Consider the following 22,201-nt stretch of genomic DNA (forward strand, 5'->3'; position numbering starts at 1 on the left):
TGACCACTGCTGCTCCAGCCCCAAGGGGGCTGACCCAACCCTGGCTGCAGCTTGAGGCCTGGGGCTGCTGTTCCAGTGGCCCTGGGACTGACAGCTGCTCCAGCTCTGCTGCTGCAGAAATAGTCACGGAGGTCCTGAAATGTCACAGAATCCATGACCTCTGTGACAGAATCGCACACTTAATTATCAACAATGGATTGCTTTTATAGTGTAGACAGGATCCAAAGTAGACAAGACAAACACAAGCCAATAATTTAGGGGGAAAGCAACATGATTAGCGGAAGAAAAGATACCTAAAAGTAGGCTTTAAGGAACTGAAGAGAGGAAGTAACTGTTACTTACCTTAAAGTAATGGTGGTTCTTTGAGATACTGGATAGAGCACTGGACTGGAATTCAGGAGACCTGGGGTCAATTTCCAGCTCTGCCACTGGCCTACTGGACAAAATTGGACAAGTCACCTCCCTCTCAGTGTCTATCTCCCCCATCTCTAAAATGGGGATAACACTTACCTCCTTTGTAAAGATCTTTGAGATCTAAAAATAATTGCTATATAAGAACTAGGCACTCATGGTGCGCTTGATATCAGAATTTTTTGGCCAGCAATGTCTGTTTGGGCTGTGCATGTCCTCTCAGTATCCTTGTGCTTGTACCGAGGGTATAATGGGCAGACTGGGCAAAGCCACCCCTCAGTTTCTTTATCAATACAAAATCCAGGTGTTAAAAGGTCTCCATAGTAGCAGGTCAGGAAGGCAGGTCATGCAATATATATGGACATCTCAAAGAACCACCATTTCCATAAGATAAGTGACCATTTCTTCTTTGATCATCCATGTATATATGCCACTCTTGGTGACTCACAAGCAACCACCTGGTCAGATGGTGGTGGGTGCTCCTAATCTACCTACGCAAAGCCTGCAGTACAGCTCTACCAACAGAAGTATCATATTTCAATGCTTAAACTAGAGAATAACATTTCATAAAATAGAGAGACTGAACCCCAAGCTACTGCTCCACATGTTTTTGAGATGGGTATTCTCCTCAGGGAAGCTGCAGCTCCTGCCTGAGCTCTGGTAGAATCAGCGACTTGTACACCTCCTTAGATTCTTGAGGCAGATTGTCAGCAAAATCTGAGATGTTATGACAGATTAAACAGTCTTCTTGTTAACAGTGCTTGGTAGTTACCAATCCTTAATTCCAATGGGGTTGAGGAATGGCTGTTCCTGCTTAATAAAATTGAGTCATTTCAGCTCTCTAGCCTACCGTGTCATTTTCATTTGCTAATATTTGCTTCTCTCATGGGATATCACTACCACAAAGGAATCTGGCACAGGGAAGATTGGCACAGGGTGGTATATGTGTATTCAAATTCAATCGATGGTATCTGCTACCTCTTAGCTGCCTTCTTCAAGGTTGGTGCAACTGATACTGGAGCTTGCCAGTGTCCTTAGCCACTCTAACAAGGCTTCACTGATAGGTAGCAGTAGGTGACCAGGCATGGATGTATGGTGTGCATCCAAGAGCTTGCAAGCACTTACTTGCAACACCTCAAGCAGTATTTTAAGAGACTCTGCTACTTCGTGCAGCCCAAGTCTTGAAGGTTCTTATAGTCATCTGGCTCAGATTACATGGATGTCCCCACTAATATGCTGGGGATTATGATACTATGCCAGCTGCCATCCTATTTTCCTTCCTGGGAAGATGTTCTTTGTCTGATAATTCCCCAATATACTCACTTTGATGTGTAGTCACTTAAACAATTGTAACCCTTCCAGAGAAGGAACAGGTCAGGTAGTCCCACCACTGGACAGAAGTGCAGAGGGCTCGCCTTCATGATGAAATACCCATGGATTCCAATAGGGCTATGGGGGCATGTTGTATGCATAGGGACCTGGAGGTCAAGGTGGGAGATACCACAAAAGTGTGCCTAAATCTTAGCCTGGGGTCTGTTGGAGGCCTTTGATCCTCCAACTCAAAGAGTTCATAAGAATTGGATCTTAGGGAGTATGCAGATCCCCCTGCCCCGCCCCGAGTTGTCAGAGTAGTCAGAGGCAGCCCCTCTAATCCTCATGTTCATGGGAAGCTGCTGTACAGAACTGGACGTTGTGGCCAAACATCTTTTCCCTGGTGTGCTTCCTTCTTCACCTGATCAGGGTCAGACATTCAGTAAGCATGGAGGGGACACATCTCAAGACCACCATGGCAGAGGCTGCTGATTAAAACAGACAGATATAGCAATAACTTTACAGTCACAACAGAAAGGGAAAACCTCAAAACTTCTTTACATTATTCCCACACAAGCCTTTAATAAGAAAAGCTAGTTGGCTCTTTAGCTTTGGAGCACCTTGTTACAGCACTGCTTTGCAACTCAAAAGAGCAGGGAGAGGGTGGAGCGGAATTGTTGCAGGAAGATTTAGACACTGAGTATGATTATAAGGAAAATGCTGTGACTATTGCCAATATTTTCACAGGCAGTGGTGGTTTTGGCTGAACTCACACCTGAAGGTGACAAAGGTCCAGAGAACACAGCTGCTACTGGCTTCCTGAGGCCACCCAGGACAAGAGAAGCTGCTAGCCTGTTCATTGTAATGGTGCCAGTGAACTCATCGCAGAGTGACATGGCAATGTCAAGAAGCAACGCCCCAACCCTCACAATGTTTGGGAAAGGACTGCAGAGTTTCATTGAGATGATTCATGAGTATAGAAGAGACACATTTGTGTTCAGATAAACAAAGTACTCTTCATGCAGAGAATATTCCCTCACCTAGCCCAACAAGCCAAAGAAAGGAAAAGCAGATGCCTAATTCTTCTACTTTCATTCAAGCAGAGTACAGTGATTTGATCTAGACTGTGTAACTCAGACTGCCATACTATTTTTTACATTTTTTCTAATATTTTACCTGTAAAATGAGGAGTCAAAAGTTGATAGCTTTGTTCTCTAAACGCATGGGATGGGAGCGATTTTTAAATATAAAAGAAAGGTGGGGGAAAGGGAAGGAAAAAGAGGAGATTTTGGGCAACAAAAAGGTAAGAAATATTTATGAGGGATAATGCATGTATACACTTACCTGAACTCCCTTCACCTTTGTCACCGTGGCTCATCTGTGCTTGCCTGGCAGGCCTGGCTTGACTCCGGTGGAGTTTCAAATGGCTCCTGGCTCACCACATGGTTTAAGCCTCCCCCTGATCCCCGTTCCTGCTCCCCATAATCCCCTCTTCCCCCCCCCCCCCCACACACACACAAACAGTGAACTGCATGGGACTCTATGCCAGGCTCTCACAAAATTGCCACAGTCACACTCAGGGTCCTGGTGGGTTCCTGCCAATTATGCCATGCAGTTTTAGAAACAGCAGATCTGCGGAGACGGCCCCAGATTTGTTGTTGCCCTCCCTTGCCTTCTGATATGCCTGCCAAAGTTCCTTCACTTTCTCGTGGCATTGCTGCTCATCCCTGTTGTACCCCAGTTTTATCACCCCCTGTGTAATCTGCACATAGATATCTGTATTCCATCAGCTGCTCCTTAGCTGAGCTTATACAGCCTCTTCTCCCCACAGCCAGCAGAGATCCATGACTTCCTTCATTCTGCAGGCAGGAGCACATCTAGTAGCTCTCTGTGCAAGAAACTGGCGTGGTCGGATGCTTGCAAAGGTGGGCAATCAGGAAAAAGCATTTCAAAAACATGCTGCAGGTTTTAAAGGGGCAGGCTTCCAGTGTTTGATCCCTGGGCAGTGGAGTTCAAAACTGTGACTTGAGGAACTATTGTAGAGGGGATGGGGCATTGTGGGACAGCTGCTGGAGGACTGTTCGGGTCAACAGGTAAAACGTCTACACTTAGGGTACATCTTCACTACCCGCCGTATCGGCGGGTAGCAATCGATTTATCCGGGATCGATATATCGCGTCTCGTTAAGATGCGATATATCGATCCCCGAACGCGCTTACCGTCGACTCCAGAACTCCACCAGAGCGAGCGGCGGTAGCGCAGTCGACGGGGGAGCCGCGGCCATCAATCCCGCGCCTTGTGGACCCCAGGTAATTCGATCCAAGATACTTCGACTTCAGCTACGCTATTTGCGTAGCTGAAGTTGCGTATCTTGGATCGATCCCCCCCCCACAGTGTAGACCAGCCCTTACACTATGTCAATGAAAGTCGATCAAAAATGGCTGTGTCATTCAGGCAGTTGGTGTTATTGCATCAATGAAATGGGATGCTTACATTGCTGGGAGTTTAATTTAGGTGCAGACACATGCAAAACTATGTCAAAACAAATTGACTTAGGTTTACCTAACTTTGTAGTGCAGACCAGGCCGGAGATGGTAACACTGTAAAGGAGAGCAAGGTTTCAGGGTGGGAGTGTAAATTTGGCAAGCAAGACGAGAGTCCCACTAGTTCTTGGATTTATCTTGTGAACTGTTGGTTATTATAGCATAGAGAGATCATAAAAGTGGGGATTTGATTAAGAATTATCTATCTGTATTGAAAGCAGCAGTAGGGACTAGTGGAACGTGCTTTATAGAGGTCATGGAAAGGGAACTTAGCTAGACTTAATCAAGCCTGGAAAACAAGTATTTTATCTACATCATGTAGTCCACAATCACACAAATACCTTGTGTCTATCCCTCTAGTGGGTAGTCCATGCACTGAGGTTTATCAATTTCCTATAGCCTTTGAGTTACAGAACCTGGATTCTTTAGCTCAAGCAGAAGCAGCTAATGCTTACAGATCCTGAGGTCCTGGTTATATACCTGCTGCTGTCAGCCGGTCCAGTGGCACCGTGCTATACTTGAGTACCGGACTAAGATGACCACCACTTCTGCGGCCAAAGTAAAACAAAGCTGTTCTATAAAATCGGTACTGTGAAATTGTGCCCACAATGTGACGTTCAAGACTTATGACCACCTTCTGGCTATTACATCCAGCTGTCATAACAGATCTCTCTTTAATTTGATGAGGCTCTAGGGATTTTAAAGTTGCCAAACTAAGAAGCCAGTTTGATGGACAAAACTGAACACCTTGCAATATGCATCACCTCTGCTTTGTATGTTCTCCCACATGAACTAAATAAAAGACAGTCTCTACAGTTCAAAAAGGCATACTAAATCCACACTGACAGATTCCTCTGAAGTTGCATATTAAAACATGGGTTCCCTCTCTCCGAATACTAGTTAATTAAAAGAGGCAAATCCACATCAGTTAGCGTTAGACTGAGCCAGCACAGCAGTGCAATCAAAGGTTGGCTATAATTCTGAAACAGATATTTTTCAATAATTAATTTCTACATTTGCCATTCTTCTGATTGCACATCTTATGAAAGCTCCAAAGGCTGCAATTCTCTCTACCCACACTCCTTGTTGTTTTTGCTGATACAGACTAACACTGCTACCACTCTGAAACCGAGCAACAATGTATGTTTCTCCATGCTGTCCTTTCAGCGAGCAGGGAGAAGTGTGAGGGTAGCTCAGGATCCATGCCCAATTTGACTTCAGAACTGACAGTATTCTACTTTGCAAGGCATAAGCATAAACACCTGTTTGGTAACTCCCCAAAGTGAATTATCAGTCACCAACAGAAAAGTTGTTTGACTCTCATTAGAAACATCATGTTGTTTTAGCTACCTAGGGCCAAGTCGCTAATTTTTCTATCCAGTAGGTTTTTTGATGCTCCTTTATTGACTTGTTTCAAGCAGTACAGAGGCAAAACTATGGACTTTGTTAGAACCTTCACTAGCAACTCTGTAAGTAAGGCTGTAACCAAGCATCCCATTACACACCTTACTTCAAAAAAGTTCAAAGTAAGATATATTGTCTTCAGTGCTTACATTATTTTGTGTATATTATATATATATATATATATATATATACACACACACACACACACACACACACACACACTCTCTCCTCCCTCCCCCCAAATTATCAAGGAAATTTAAAATAAAGAGAACCTATAGTTAAGGTTGTCAAGAAGGTAAGTAAAGCAGCATCTACACAGACACTGAGTTGCCTAACTACACCGGCGTAAGTGCTACGCCTCTCGTGGAGGTGGAATTATGTCATCGATGTAGCAGGGCACTTACATCAGTGGGACAAGGCTGTAATGTTGTACACTGTGTAGCGTAGACCAGGCTAAAAGGTATGTCTACACTTACCAGGGATCGACGCTGCAGCGATCGATGTACCGGGGGTTGATTTAGCGGCTCTAGTGAAGACATGCTAAATCGACTGCAGATCACTCTCCCATCAACTCCTGTACTCCACTGGAACCGGAAGCATAAGGTAAGTCGACGGGAGAATTTCTCCCGTTGACCCAGTGCAATGTTGAGACCGCAATAAGTCGACCTAAGCTACATCAACTCCAGCTATGTTATTCACGTAGCTGGAGTTGCGTAACTTAGGCCGACTTACCCCCATTGTGTAGACCAGGCCTAAGATAAGAAATGCTATATCTATACCCTAGAAAGCCCAAGCACATCTCTTAACAAAAGATTTCTCATTTTAAAAAAAGGCTTTAATGCACAGTAGAAAGAAAATAGAATGATTTATTCAGTATTCTGCAATGAAATTGTCATTACATATCTTATACAGCAGAATAGCCAAAACTTTTGAAAGTTGAGCCCCCAGAAATTAACCCATACCCCTTTTCAACACTGTGTGTTACAGTTCAATAAAGTGAAATTTAGTTGTATTTTAGGAAATGGCATTCAATATTAGGTATCAAATATTTGAACAAGTTATTTCATTATCTAAAAGTAAAACATAACATAATATTAAAAAGTAATTTTTTAAATTATCAAAATAGTATTACTTGGATGGCAATATCTAAGACATCAACATGCTAAATGGCCCTGCTATGCAGTATCCCAGCTCAAAACTTCATGTGTTCAAAAGATGGTGGCAGGACCTGCCGCCTCCTCCTCGTAGGTGTGGAACCAAAATGAGTAACAATGCAGTGCAGAATTGTGTACATCTTCCAAAGATCTTCCTGATGTTTTTTGATGAATGAAACAGTTGAAGCTGACATTTAAAGTATTATTGGCATCCAAGTTAACTTCCATTGAAATGAATGGGATACTTCACATCTCAGAGATATTATTTCAGGCTCTCTGCAAACTCAGATTAAACATTAGTGAATTGGTTACCCTGGGTCAAATTTTAAATATTTTCTTCACAACCATAACAGCTACACACCAACTTGAAAAAAGGAAAGCTGAGACTCTGGAGAACATTTGTGAGGGGGGCAGGCAGGTGGGCATGGACACACCTCACTAGTCCTTCACACCCCTCATAAGAGCATGCACCATACTTTGGAAAATACTGATAAAAAAAATGTAAAACACCACACACTGCAGGGAAATCTTTAATATGTTCAGTATTTAGTGTTCAAGAACACAAAGACACTAACACTGCCCTTTTTGCGATAGTATCAAATCATTTAAACTCTCCCATTTTATTATTCAAGACCTATCCATGTGGTATTGATGTTCAAATCTGTTCTCTTATGAATTCCTATCCTCCAAATTTTTGTCCCACACTTGCAATTCTAGGATTATATTGGAATGCTGAACAACTGCTATTTTTAATGCACACTAGTGTGTAGACATGAGTTTGTTTAAAAAGTTCAAAATGATTTAAAACATTTTCTTAGAAAACACTATTAAAAGCCAAACTACAGTGGGATGGTAGTTAACAAAAAAAATAGTAATTTGAACAATACAGCAATTTGAGAATTCTGTAAGATATTTCTAAGTAAGACAACACTAGTCTGGAGGTTTACCATTCCTCCCCCATTTCAAGGGGTAGAGGTTTCTCTTTTAGTCCTATATATGAGCAGACTTTCAGTAGGTCTTAGTTCCTTGATTGAAGGAAGGGAATGAGACAACAATACTTGCTATTACTGCAAACAGAGTCAAAGTAGAATAGAATTGGTACTGGAAATATATAATAGTTTGACAGACAATTAAGCTACTTTGCAAGTATCAAGTATGATCTGACAAGGTGGGGGATGGTAGCTTTGACCATGAGCCATCTACTCTCACAAGAAAGCATCCTGTAAAGTGGTAATAAATAGAGCTATTCCCTTCCCCAGTTTAAGCCTTCTGTGTGAATTGTCTGTTTCATTAGGAAGGATATGACATGGATTACAAATACTGTTAATGCCTAGAGCCCCAAGAGAGATCAGGGCCCCATTGTGCTAGGAACTGTACAATAGATGGTGAGTGAGTCCCGGCCCCCAAAACTTGCCATCTAAATAAACAAGACAGGAAAAGGGCGGAGGGGAAAAAAAAAAAGATAGAAAAGTGAAGTGAGTTGGCAAAATTCAAGCAGGTCAGTGGCAGAATTGAGAACAGAACTCAGGAAATTGGATTCTGGAGACCTATCTACTGGGCAATGCTACTCACTCAACCCCTATGGCTCTTAGCATTTTTCTATATCTTTGAGCTCCCTGCAGTTTGTCAATATCTAATCAGGATTGAAGGTCCAGCCTTGGGCACATAACCCATATGGAGTCTCACTGGAGCTGAATAGAGAGATTATGGGTACATCTACATACCAAAAAAGATCCACAAAAGCAAGTTTCAGACCTGGGATCAACTGACTCAGGCACACACTGTGGGGCTAAAAATAGCAGTGTAGACATTCAGGCTTGGGCTACAGACTGGGCTCTGAGACCCTCCCTCCTTGTTGGTTTTGGGGCATTTATAGTTTACCTTACAGCACAGCAGTTCCAGAAATGTTTACAGGTAAGTGTTACACTACGCAGAAGTCCAGTATTATCTTTGTAATAAATAAATAAATCTGGAGAGTCACAGAACAGCATTTTCAGAATTAACATAGGACATGTAATAATGAAACAGCTTTCTCATACTTACGGCTGTTGTACAGCTAAGAGAAAAGCTTTCCCAAAGATTAAATATTTAATTCTTAATGCATTAACTGAAGGGGTAGGGAAGAAGCATTTGACACACTTGGAATCACAGACAGAAATCAGAATTCATTATTTCATTCAGGCAGTCTTTTGACCTTTCAGGAGGACAGGTACAAAAGGAAAGGTCATAGAAACTACAGACTACTTCTGGGTAGAGTCTTAAGTTTCTAACTTCAATCTTAGAATACGAAATGTATGTTTCGTAAAGGCCACTGCAGAGACCAACCTCACTTTTAACAAAGCCCTGTTCTCTCATTGTTTATATAGCATACAATTTAAGTTACAGCTACCAGAAACTAAGAGTCAAGTCTCATGATTTGAAAGGGTTCCACTGATAGTAAAGTTTTATTTCCAAATGTCTTATGCTCAGTGAAGTTATCTGGCACAAACCACTGGTTAAAGGCAAAAACATACCACCATACCTATGTGGAAATGTTTGGACCAAAGCCTGCCATTCTTTCTTAGTCAAAAAAAATAAATAAATCACTAACTTCAGTAGGAATTCCACATATAAAAGAGTGGCCAATAGGAATCTCTACTCGTATGTTGCTTTACAAGAACTTACTAATGCGAAACAAATATTAAGATCACCTCTTTATCAACCCACAGCTTTTCTTTATTGTCCATTTTTAATCCAGCTTCCTTCCTGACACCCTTAAAGATTAACATGTCTTATAAACAACTTTAGTGCTGAAGTTAACAGTTTATTAGGTCAAAGAAAACTAACCATTTAAATAGTGGTCTGAGGACAGAATGATCAGGATACCAATATCTAAATTCTCTCCACTTACCCCACTCCATCAACAACAACAACAAAAATCACAAAAGTAATGCTTCCTGTATTAAAGAAGTTCCACGAGCCTACTTTTGTGCCACTATCAAGTGTTGGGCTCTTGAATCCTAACCCTTTTTCCACCAACAGGACAGTGAAGGAAAAATGGATTACTAAAAAAGTTTTGGCAATATTTAGTCTGGATGACAAAGACAGAAAGGAATTCTAATTGTTTAGGAAAAGAGAGAGTTTACTGTTCTTCCACGAAAAGATGTTGTTGCCAGCTGAATATTTTAACTTCACATAAGCCACTTAGCCAAGCACAAAGAAGCCTAGAATAGGAAAATTTAAACCTGACATTTAGGGAGCGTTGACCAACTTTCATACCATTTTAACTGGTAGTTGACCTTCAGATGCTTTTTTATTTATTTTTGAATAACAAGCTTGTCTGAAGCAGTGCTAATTGCTTCTGTTTACATAATACAGCTCTCAGGGTAGGTTCCCATTAACCTGTAAATGGATAGCTGTCTAAACCTCCCACTTCAAGAAATCAGCAATACTAAAGTCTCCCCACAGAAGTACAAACAGATGGTTTTCGTCCAATTATCTAGTCTACTTATTTCAGTCGACTAAATTACCTGTGACTCAGCTAATGCTAATTATTTGGATTTTGTTTTTGTCCGAATGCAATTTGTAGCTCCAACCATAATAGTGAAGGATGAAAGTATTTTCTCCACAGGGGTGCACGTAATTCATAAGGTAAATATAAAATCAAGATCTTTGAGATTCCTGCTTCATGTGTTAAAGCATTTGAAGGAAGGACTCTGATGATGCAGTAAAAAAAAAAAAAAAAAAAAAAATCCAGAGAAAGAGAAGAAGCAACTGAAACAGTAATCCACTAACAGAAGTCTTTATTCAGAACTACTCAATTCTTATACTGCAGGCTCCTCAAGGGAGGAACTGTTTCCTTCTATGTCTCTATAGAAGGCCTATCACAACAGGGTGATCCTAACTGAGACAAAAAACACATAAGAATAAGATACTAATACATTACATTAAGAACATCATTTTCAGGTTCTAGGTCACTTTTAGGCACTTTTGAAGCTGCTTAGTGTCAAGACCAGGGCTAGGGCAGTCAGGCCTAATGATCAGGGCTGGTGCCAAAAGGGGCAGAAGACCAAAACTCAGTAGCCTGAGTTTAGGACCTGGGGTCAGGGTCCTAGTACCAATAATAGGGGGTGGGATCCAAGCAGCAAGGCCAGGGTCTGCAGTCAGAATTCAAGTACCCAAGTCATGGGGCAAAGCAGGAGTCAGACTCCAAGTACTGAAGCCAAGGGTCCGAGCTGGGATCAGAAGTCAAAGAGTAAGCCAAGATGCAGGTCTGATGGTACAGCTGGCGGGGGGGTGGGGTGGGTGGGGGGGAGGGGTCTACCTCATTGCACTGACATATCCTGGAATCTTCCTGAACTTAAGTAGGGCGCATGGACCAATCAGAGGCCATGACTGAAATTGTGAGTCCGACCTTCTGAGGTGGTACTACCTGTGATGCTTATCTCCATAGGGTCTATGTGGTAATGCATGTGGCCCTTCCATGGCTGCATGGCAGTAGTATGGAGGTATGAGCCATCCCACAGACCCAGATTCTAGTTCTGCCCCTGCAAAATCTTACACTTAGAGAAAGCTAACATCTTTCTTCAAAAACTTCAAAAACAGACTCCAACGAGAGACTGCTGAGCTGGAATTGATATGCAAGCTAGACACAATCAACTCAGGGCTAAATAGGGATTGGGAATGGCTGAGCCATTACAAACATTGAATCTATCTCCCCTTGTAAGTATTTTCACACTTGCTTCTTATCAAACTGTCTGTACTGAGCCATCTTGATTATCACTTCAAAAGTTTTTTTTCTCTTACTTAATTGGCCTCTCAGAGTTGGTAAGACAACTCCCACCTGTTCATGCTCTCTGTATGTGTGTGTATATATATCTCCTCAATATATGGTTCACTCTATATGCATCTGAAGAAGTGGGTTGTAGCCCATGAAAGCTTATGCTCTAATAAATTTGTTAGTCTCTAAGGTGCCACAAGTACTCCTGTTATTTTTGCAGATACAGACTAACACGGCTGCTACTCTGAAACATCTTCAAAAGTACCTAAGTTAGCGTACCAATATCTTGAAAATTCTGAAATACTTAATATCAAAAATATGTAAGGGGAAAACATAGGTCAGATAGTAGTAACAAATGCAACTCTTAAAAAAACACCTTGCCCCATATCATGCAGATTTGTGGTAAATCGTGGCTGAAGCAATTTTAGTCCTTCCTATTTGGCTTAAGCTCCTTATTCCTAGGCACTTCAAAAGATCTGTGTACCAGTTTAGAAGATAAAATAGTATCTGACAACAAAATTAAAGCATGCCATCAAGAAATAATCTGTGATTATATGTGATTGCATATGTACATTTGACCAACTGCATGCCTGAATATCAAAGCAGTATGAAATCACTGCTTGCTGTGGAGAAAAAAAAAAAAGTATTAGTTTGCTTGGAACTTGCTTTTATTCAGGGGCTGAATAAAAAACACAAGTTACTGTTATCCTGTACTGATGTATGCATGGCAGTCCTAGCCCTAAAAATTGCCTGAACACCTGGATTACAATTTAAGATGATTTTCTGGCTCTGTCTTGAAGTTTTAAAGAAAGGTCCAAGTGACCTTAAAATTATATCTTCGGTCACATACAAACATGTCTGCATATTCTCAGATGCAAGCCGTACAACAGTTCAATATGTCTTTTCACCTTACAGAAAAACTACTTAAATTGTAAGCTCTTTGGGTCAGGGACAGTCTGTTCTGTGGATGTACAGCACCTAGCATAATGGGGTCCTGGTCCATACCTGGAGCTCCAAGGTGCTGAAATACTACTACAAATAATAATCTCAGTGTTCCATAGTTTGCACTGGTTGCCAAGATGGATGGAGTTTAAGGTGTTTTTGACCTACAGCCCTAAAAGATGTGGAATCTTGCTACCTAAGAAACTGATCACAGCTCTTACATTATCGCACCAGCAGTGAGGCAGAGGTACTCTAGCCTTGAGCCCTCCTGGTTTACTCCAGTCACACGGGGCTCGCGACAAGTCAATTTCTGTGAGTTCCTCTACTCTATAACTCACTCCCCTGCAAAACTTCCACTCTGGAACAAGAGTCTATTACCAAAAAGGCCAGTAGAACCTCACAGTATTGCCAGGAAACAAATATGAACACTGGCCCTGTAAAGGTTCACACACAAATCCTTGCAGCTCCGGGGCTGTTGGGCTTGCCTATACAGAGAGTACGTGGCAAGTTGGTTTACACCGCAATAGCTTGCCGCACACTACATAGCTATGTGGATCCTGCTACTGTGCACTAAAAATTCTGCACTCTGAACTTTTAGTGTACAAAAGCAGGGTCCACATGGTCAGGGCAAGGCAAGCCAGTCTGCAGATTTGAACCCCAACTTGCCACTGATAAATTCTCTGTATAGACAAGCCATTAACCTGTAAATTAAACCAACCTTTTTCAAATACACAACCTGAAGGGTGACCCACATACTGTACTTAGCTTTATAAAATGTTCTGGGATCCTTGGAAATAAGAAGACTACATATATAATGTATTATTGGGTTCATCTTATAGCAACATGAACCTTAAAATAAACTGAAGCATTAGTTTTGATAAACTACTGTATTGAAAGATATTAAGGGTAAGACTACAATACACCACATTTCTGAATATTTACCTGCATAAAATCCCTGAATGAAGAGCTACTTTAATGCTTTGAGTACCTCAGAATGTATAGCGTATGTTCAATGACATAGAACTCAAAAGACCATGCATCTATTTTAATATGGAAATGAAATATGCTTCTGATGACAACAATTAAATGCTATGCAAACTACTGAAATAAGAAAAGGAAATAAACCTAAAATTGTACACAAATGGGAATTAGTCTGTACAAATATTCCCACATACATACCACAACTTAAATTTCTAAAAGTGTTGTAAGCCAATTTAAGTGTCACCTGAACACTCTTCATACATGGTGACCAAAGATAAAAACTACTAATTGTATTATCTTAGTTTTAAACCACAATTCAAGTTTTAAGTAAGATATGTAGAAAATAAGCTTAACTATAGCCGTTATTTGACTGGTTTGAACTGTATTTCACTCTCTAACTGAGGTCAATGTGAGCAAGAATCAGGTCAATAACTAGAAAAGAAAGAAAAATCTGACTTGTCAAAATAATTGGATTTCGCTGTCTACATTAACTGACTCTGGTAAATAGTTGCCTTTATTTCATTCAAACTAGATACACAGACAATTTGGTATGGCCTGCATGACCACCATAAACTTCCTACCAAAAAATTCTCTATTTCTGTTCAGCAAACAAGCCGAACTGAGATGAAATGTTTTCTTCTTCCAGTTTAGCAAATATGTGAAGGATACTAATATGTTTATTACTTATGGATTTTTTAACTTCTTGTTTAAATATAAGCTATATGAAGCTTGAAACGGCTCATTACCAATTACTTACCCTCCAACACACATTGTGTATTTCCCTCATGCAAAGCTGTTTGTGTGTTTTATGAATTGTGATTCTTTTTCAAACCAAGGAAAATTACAGAATTGAATCATGCATTTGTAAAAAGTTATTCTGAATATGCAAATCACAACTACAGTAGAGTCTGTCACCCTTCAGTCTACTAACCTTGACAATGTTTCTTTAAAATATCAGCTTTTAACAAAATGTATGTACAGTATCATCTTACAGGGCTTAGGATCTGTCAAGAAGGCTGTTAAATCAGTGAGACAAAACTGATATTTTCCCTTCTTCCCTCTCCCCCCAAGTTAATTCATTCTCAAGGGACACTCAAAATAACCTACTGGTATATTAAAAATAAGTTCTTAATAGAGAGCAAAGCTACTGCCAAGTTTACTTTTTTTTTTTTTAAATCACCTAGAAGGGCTTGTTCACCTCTTATGTAAATGAAGTTAGTGTTTTTTTTAAACCTATAAATTTTAGAGTATAAATATAAAATACAGTCAGTGTCAGTTTCCCTAAACACAGACAGTTATACAGGAAAAACTATGTACACGAGCACAGTTAAATGGACTCACTTTATAGCTTTCCAACGCATTTTTAATATCATGTTTTGTAACGGAAACTATTTGTCTCGCTGGCTGTCATCCTTTGCTTTAGGATTTCACCGTCAACAGACGTCAAAACCGGCATGAATCTCATTATATATTCGGTGAAAAACACGTTATGGATTCTACCCTGGGGAATTAAGGTATCACTGCAATAGGGGCAGCGCAGCCAATCCACATGCAGCTTTTAAAGGGACTAATCCGCCAGGTTTTAATCACTGGAAGATCTCCATCTAAATGGGAACTGGAAGCCAGTTTTGCCCATCGGCGGAAGAATGTGGCTTGTAGATAGAAGAGGAGAGAGCGCTGAGCGATCTCCTTCTTTCACCCGGAGAGCAGCTCGCAGCAGGAGACACGACACGGTTGGAGAGTTGGGAGGGACGCTTACCTTGGTGAGCTGGGCTATTTTCTTGCTCATTTTGAGGTGCAGATCCTGGCTGTATTCCACGCTGAGCCCCGGCTGGGAACTGGACGCGGCGAATTTCCCAGCGCTGGCTGAGGAGCCGCCGCCGCCGTAGTAATGCTGCTGCCAGTTCATCCCGGGGGTCGCCATCTTCACAGCGAGACCCCGCTACCCCTCCCGCTCCGCTTTCCAGGAAAGCGACCGGGGGGGTGGCGGGGCGATGCCGCAGCGCCCTGACCGCACCCGCTGCCCGGGTCACGGGCGGAGCGTCCGCCTTCAGCCCCCCGCGGCGGTGACCCCGGTCCCGGCTCCCTCACACCATCCGCCCCCTCCGCTAGGTGCGGGTGAAGGCAGGGACGCGACCCCCCGGGCGGGGGAGAATCTGCGCACCGGGGCAGCAAGCGGGGCACGCAGCCGCTTCCCTCGCCCCGTGCCGGGGTGGCAGCAAAGGCCCCCTGACAACGCTACCCTCGGGAGCGGGGGTCTCCGGCCGCGGCTCGCCCAGCCCAAGCAGAGCTGCCGCTTCGCCCCGCCCGGCCGCGCGGAGGAGCCGGTGACTGTTGCTGCAGCCGCCACCCGGTTACCAGGCTCCGGCTGAACTGTTTACGCTGAGCAACGTCGTCACTTCCGGCTGCTCACTCCTGGACCTGTCAATCCCAGCCTTCACAGGTCTTAAGCAACCTGAGCCATGCGCATGCGTATCAGCGGGAAAACTCTCCCCCCCCCCCCCAGCAGGTGCATATGCACTGTCCCCCAGTCTTCATGGCTGCTGGTGCGCGCGCTAGATGCTGTTCCCGAGCGGCAGGTGCGTAACTGGCGTGCCTATTCCCCGCCCCCTTCCGCAACTGCTTCGCTCACTTGCTCCCGTACCTTTCCAGCAGCAGGTGGCGCTCTTCTTATTCCCACGTTGTTCTTTTTCGTCTCCCACTGCTGCACGTGGTTCTGCACGGTGCTGCCACTACGCGATCAAAATTTCTGCAACTGCCCCAGCCTACCTCCAGCAGTTACTGGCCACAGAGCCCCTCCTTCTTCCTTCGGGGGGCTGTTTATGTGAGTCTTTAGAGGGCAGTAACACGCAAAGGCAGGAACCGGGCCCCACTCTCCCAGTCTTCAGATAGAAATAACTTTCCAGTTCTTTTTCTTTGTAAAGAGTCCTATACCTCTTACAGTGGCAGACAGGTTGCTAGAGGAGAGAATATCTTACTACAGTAACTCCTCACTTAACGTTGTAGTTATGCTCCTGAAAAATATGCCAACATTTTTATGGCTGACCTGGAACAACGCTTCCTCAGCTGTCGTCCACTCTCTACCTACGCTACATTGATGACATCTTCATCATCTGGACCCATGGGAAGGAGACTCTGGAAGAATTCCACCACGATTTCAACAGCTTCCACCCCACCATCAACCTCAGCCTGGACCAATCTACACAGGAGGTCCACTTCTTAGACACAACGGTACAAATAAGTGACGGCAACGTTAACACCACCCTATACTGAAAACCCACCGACCGCTATGCCTACCTTCATGCCTCCAGCTTCCATCCCGGACACACCACACGATCCATCGTCTACAGCCAAGCGCTGAGGTATAACCACATTTGCTCCAACCCCTCAGACAGAGACCAATACCTACAAGATCTTCACCAAGCATTCTCAAAACTACGATACCCGCATGAGGAAATAAGGAAACAAATCAACAGAGCCAGATGTGTACCCAGAAGCCTCCTGCTGCAAGACAAGCCCAAGAAAGAAACCAACAGAACTCCACTGACCATCACCTACAGTCCTCAGCTAAAACCTCTCCAACACATCATCAGTGATCTACAACCCATCCTGGACAACGATTCCTCACTTTCACAGGCCTTGGGAGGCAGGCCAGTCCTCGCCCACAGACAACCCGCCAACCTTAAGCATATTCTCACCAGCAACCACACACCGCACCATAGTAACTCTAACTCAGGAACCAATCGATGCAACAAACCTCAATGCCAACTCTGCCCACATATTTACACCAGCGACACCATCACAGGACATAACCAGATCAGCCACAACATCACCGGTTCATTCACCTGCACGTCCACGAATGTAATATACGCCATCATGTGCCAGCAATGCCCCTCTGCTATGTACATCAGCCAAACTGGACAATCCCTACATAGAAGGATAAATGGACACAAGTCAGATATTAGGAATGGCAATATACAAAAACCTGTAGGAGAACACTTCAACCTCCCTGGACACATAATAGCAGATTTAAAGGTAGCCATCCTGCAGCAAAAAAACTTCAGGACCAGACTCCAAAGAGAAACTGCTGAATTTCAGTTAATTTGCAAATTTGACACCATCAGCTCAGGATTAAACAAAGACTGTGAATGGCTAGCCAACTACAAAAGCAATTTCTCCTCCCTTGGTGTTCACACCTCAACTGCTAGAAGAGGGCCTCATCCTCCCTGATTGAACTAACCTCGTTATATCTAGACTGATTCTTGCCTGCATATTTATATCTGCGTCTGACGAAGTGGGTATTCACCCACGATAGCTTATGCTCCAATAAGTCTGTTAGTCTATAAGGTGCCACAGGACTCTTTGTCACTTTTTCCTGAAAAATACGACTTTAAGTGAAACGATGTTAAGTGAATCCAATTTCCCCATAAGAATGAATGTAAATGGAGGGGTTAGGTTCCAGGGATTTTTTTTTTTTTTTGCCATACAGTACAGTACTATAGTTGGAAGGTGCCCACGCCTTACCCCACACAGGCACAGCCCACTGGCACTGCAGACAATGAGGCAGGCAAGGAGGCTGAAGGTGCTGTAGGCTAGGAGAAGCACGTTGCGCAGCAGCAGTGGCAGCTTCCCCTACTCTGCAAGCACCAGGGGCGGGGGGCTCAACCCTTGGCCCGCTGACACACCCCTTTCCCCCAAGCTCCCACCCTTAACCTGCCTCTTCTCCCCCCCCCCTTTACTCCACACGTGGTATCCTTGCCTCCCCCCTCCCTCCCCTGCCTCCTGCCCGCGGCAATCAGCTGGCTTGCAGCATTCAGGAGGGAGGGGGAAGGAGCGAGGACCCGGTGCGCAGGCTCCCCCTCCCTCTCTCCTGAACACCACAAGCCAGCTGATTGCCATGGGCAGGAGGAGGGGGAAGGTGCTGATCCGTGGGGTCTGCCAGCGGGCGGGAGGCGCTGTGGGGAGGGCGTAGGGGGGCTGCCAGCTGTGGACAAAGCAGGCAGCCAAACGATGTTATAGTGAAGCATTGCACAACTTTAAATGGAGCATGTTCTGTAATTGAGCAGGGATGTAAGATTGAAACAACATTAAGCGAGAGGACGTTAAGTGGGGAGTTACTGTATTTGATAAATGTTAACAGGGTACCTCATAAAAATTAACAGGGCTGCCATCAGACCTAGGTCTGGTACAGTATTTGTCTAAGTATCGCACAACATTCTGATTAAAATAGTAGTACTGAACAAAATCAATGCAGCACTTGTGAAAGTGATTAAACGTGCTAACCCATAAATCTTAAATAGTAGTGGCAAGTGGAGAATCATCTTCTCAGGGAGTAAATTCCAGTGATGGTCCAGAAGAATCTTTTTTTTCAGGCCAGGGCTATTCAATCTCTTTAACAATGTCATCATTACAGGACAAGTTGCACTTTAGGCCCCACTGCAATTTCTCTCAAATGCACCCTTCAGGTGACAGGCCTGGCTTCCTTCACCTCTTTCAAGGGTGGAAACCCATAGTTTAACCACTCAGGCACTTAATAAGTGGGTTACTCTGTTTCCCACCATGTAAAACATAACAAGCCAGACTGCATTTGGCACCTGCAAGAAAACTGTTCAGGAGTCTGTGTCTAGGAGCTCCTGATTAAAATGACTCAACACAGTTTAAATCAAAACAAGCATATTGTTTATTTATCCAAAAGTACAGTGCAAACAGAGAAAAGGGTTAAGACAAATGTATATAGGTATCTGGTCTCACCTAACCTTTATCCTCTTGTTGCAAGTTTTGGTAAGCTCAACTTAGCCCAGCTACCTCCATCTCTGGAATGGAAGAGTGAACTGGAGGAGGGCAGTAGGCTGTCTCTCACAGGGTATGTCTACACTACCTGCCGGATCGGCGAGCAGCGATCGATCCAGCGGGGGTCAATTTATCGCGTCAAGTCTAGATGTGATAAATTGACCCCCAAGCGCTCTCCCGTCGACTCCTGTTCTCCACTGACACGAGAGGCACAGGCAGAGTCGACGTGGGAGTGGCAGCAGTCGACTCACTGCAGTGAAGACACCGCAGTAAGTAGGCCTAAGTACATCTTGCACTGCTCAATATTCTCCTGGACAGTGTAAGCTCATAGTAAGTCCGTCATTCCAACACTGTGTGGTGATTATGCACCAGCCTTGTCATCTTAAGTATAGATTCCCAAACACTTCAATCTAAATATGCTGGTTTAGATAAAAACAAGTTTATTAACTAGAGATAGATTTTTAAGTAATTACAAGTGATAAGGCATAAGCCTGTTGCCTGGTTTTAGGAGGTTAATATTTTAGATATGGGTTATAAGCTCGCCAATTAATCTGATCAGGAAATAAGGTTCTTGTGCCAGAATCAGGCTACAGAGTTTGCAAGGACCCTTGTGATGTATCACAAAGGGTATGTCTACACTGCCGCGCTAGTTCGGCGGCTGGGGATCGAAGTTCCGGGTTCGATTTATCGCGTCTGGTGTGGACGCGATAAATCGAACCAGGAAGTGCTCGCCGTCGACTGCGGTACTCCAGCTAGACGAGAGGAGTACCGCGGAGTCGACGGGGAGCCTGCCTGCCGCGTGTGGACCGCGTCTGCACCGCGGTAAGTTCGAAGTAAGGTATGTCGAATTCAGCTACGTTATTCACGTAGCTGAATTTGCGTACCTTACGTCGACTTGGGGGGTAAGTGTAGACCAAGACACTCACACTGTAGACAAGTGTAGCCTTGAGGACTTTTATTGAGATAAATGGAATAGTAATCAAATGGTAAAATAATGAGGAATTACAAAGGCAATAATATTGTTCTAGAGATATGTAATATTATGTACAAAGCTTTTGATTAATATACTCACATCCTTTCTTGATAACCTGGTGGTAAGAGACAAAGGACCAGCCTCGCCTCTAGCATGCCAAGAGATTCAGGTCGAGGTTCCTCAATTCTTGAGTGGGAGGACTATAGAAGACTATAAAAAGCTAACTTAGACTTTTACTTAATTAACTCACTTAAAATGTACAATTGAAAACTAACAGACCAATAAACAAAAGATCATAAAGAACTAAGAACGAAGAAGCCAGCTTGGCATGGTGAGTCACCCCTCTTATAGAGCATGAACACTCCTATGACCAAACGTGGTTTTCTCACCCACTGAAATGTTGGGGTACACTTACTCTATAGGCTGGTATGCTTGAACATATGGATGACATATACATACATATTAATGACATTAGATTATTCTTGCATTTGTAATTTCTGTCCTAACCGGTTATTTCAGTTCTTCCAAGTTGTGGTGTGCCTGTTAAGTTTAAAGAGAGTATGAACGTAGGTAGCCCCCCTTACTACCCTGCTTCAACACATTCTTTATCTATGTTAAAGGTTGCAACCATATATGGTCCTTATGCTTTAGCTCATCACCACCTATCTAGGTGAAATGTCCTAAACACATGGCCCGTGGGGTTATTTTCTGCGGCCCGCGAGCTCCTCGTGGCCCCCCGCCCTCCCCCAGCGTTTTCCTAGAGCGGCTCCGGCCCGACGCGCACCGGGGGCAGGGCAGGCACCGCCCCCAGCAGCTCCCATTGGCCGCAGTTCCCCATTCCCGGCCAATGGGAGTTGCTGGGGGCGGTGCCTGAAGCAACAGCCACACACACTCCTGCGCCCCTCCTTCCCCGGGTTCCGGCCGCTTCCCGGAGCGGCGCGGGGGCAGGGCAGGCAGGAAGCCTGCCCTGCCCCCGGTGCGCGTCGGGCCGGAGCCCGCCCCCCCAAACCCCTCCTGCAGCCGAACCCCCTGCCCTGAGCCCCCTGCTGCACCCCACACCCCTCCTGCACCCCGACGCCCGACCCCCTGCTGCACCCTGCACCCCTCCTGCACCCCGACCCATTGCCCTGAGCCCCCTGCTGCACCCCTCCTGCACCCCAACCCTCTGCCCTGAGCCCCCTGCTGCACCCCTCCTGCACCCTGACCCCCTGCCCTGAGCCCCCGCTGCACCCTGCACCCCTCCTGTACCCCAACCCCCTGCCCTGAACCCCCGCTGCACCCCACACCCCTCCTGCACCCCGACGCCCGACCCCCTGCCCTGAGTCCCCTGCTGCACCCCTCACCCCTCCTGCACCCCGACCCCCTGCCCTGAGCCCCTGCTGCACCCCTCCTGCACCCCAACCTCCTGCCCTGAGCCCCCTGCTGCACTCCTGCTGCACCCCCTGGGGGCAGGGAGAGGGTGGAGTTGGGGTGGGGATTTCGGGGAAGGGGTTGGAATGGGGGCAGGGAAGAGGTGGGAAAAGGCAGAGCAGGGGCGGGCCCTCATGGAAGGGGTGGAGTGGGGGCGGGGCTGAGGGCGGCGGGGGGGAGGTGTCAGTAAATGCGGCCCTCGTGCCAATGTACTAGTCCTCATGTGGCCCCCGTGGTCATTTGAGTTTGAGACCCCTGTCCTAAACACACACGCTAGCTTTGCCTTAGCTCAACATACAGGATGTGGCTTGTAGGTCCCTTGCGTTACATCCAAAATACTCTAATATAAACCTATTATAGTAAAACAAATAATCAAACCCATAAAAAAATAAGAAACCCACAAGAAAAAAATATAGAGGCAAGCAACCAGGCTAGCCCTATAAGCTACAAGTCAGAATTGGTTACAAAAGAAATAAAAAAAGATAAAACCACAAACTAATACCTAAATGAGCTAAAAAGCAAA

At 44.5% G+C, this 22,201-nt stretch overlaps 1 protein-coding gene across 1 annotated transcript in view; it reads right to left on the reverse strand.

Moving 5' to 3' along the window:
- FAM184A (family with sequence similarity 184 member A) overlaps window positions 1–15,429 on the reverse strand; it is a 167,320-nt gene extending 151,891 nt beyond the window's left edge. The window contains exon 1 of the mRNA XM_065401662.1: window positions 15,265–15,429. Within this exon, the coding sequence (XP_065257734.1) occupies window positions 15,265–15,429 (165 nt within the window). The remainder of the gene's footprint in view (window positions 1–15,264) is intronic.
- Between the last annotated feature and the right edge of the window lie 6,772 nt (window positions 15,430–22,201).

This window comes from Emys orbicularis, chromosome 3, assembly GCF_028017835.1.
Source record: "Emys orbicularis isolate rEmyOrb1 chromosome 3, rEmyOrb1.hap1, whole genome shotgun sequence".
NCBI classification, from domain to species: Eukaryota; Metazoa; Chordata; order Testudines; family Emydidae; genus Emys; species Emys orbicularis.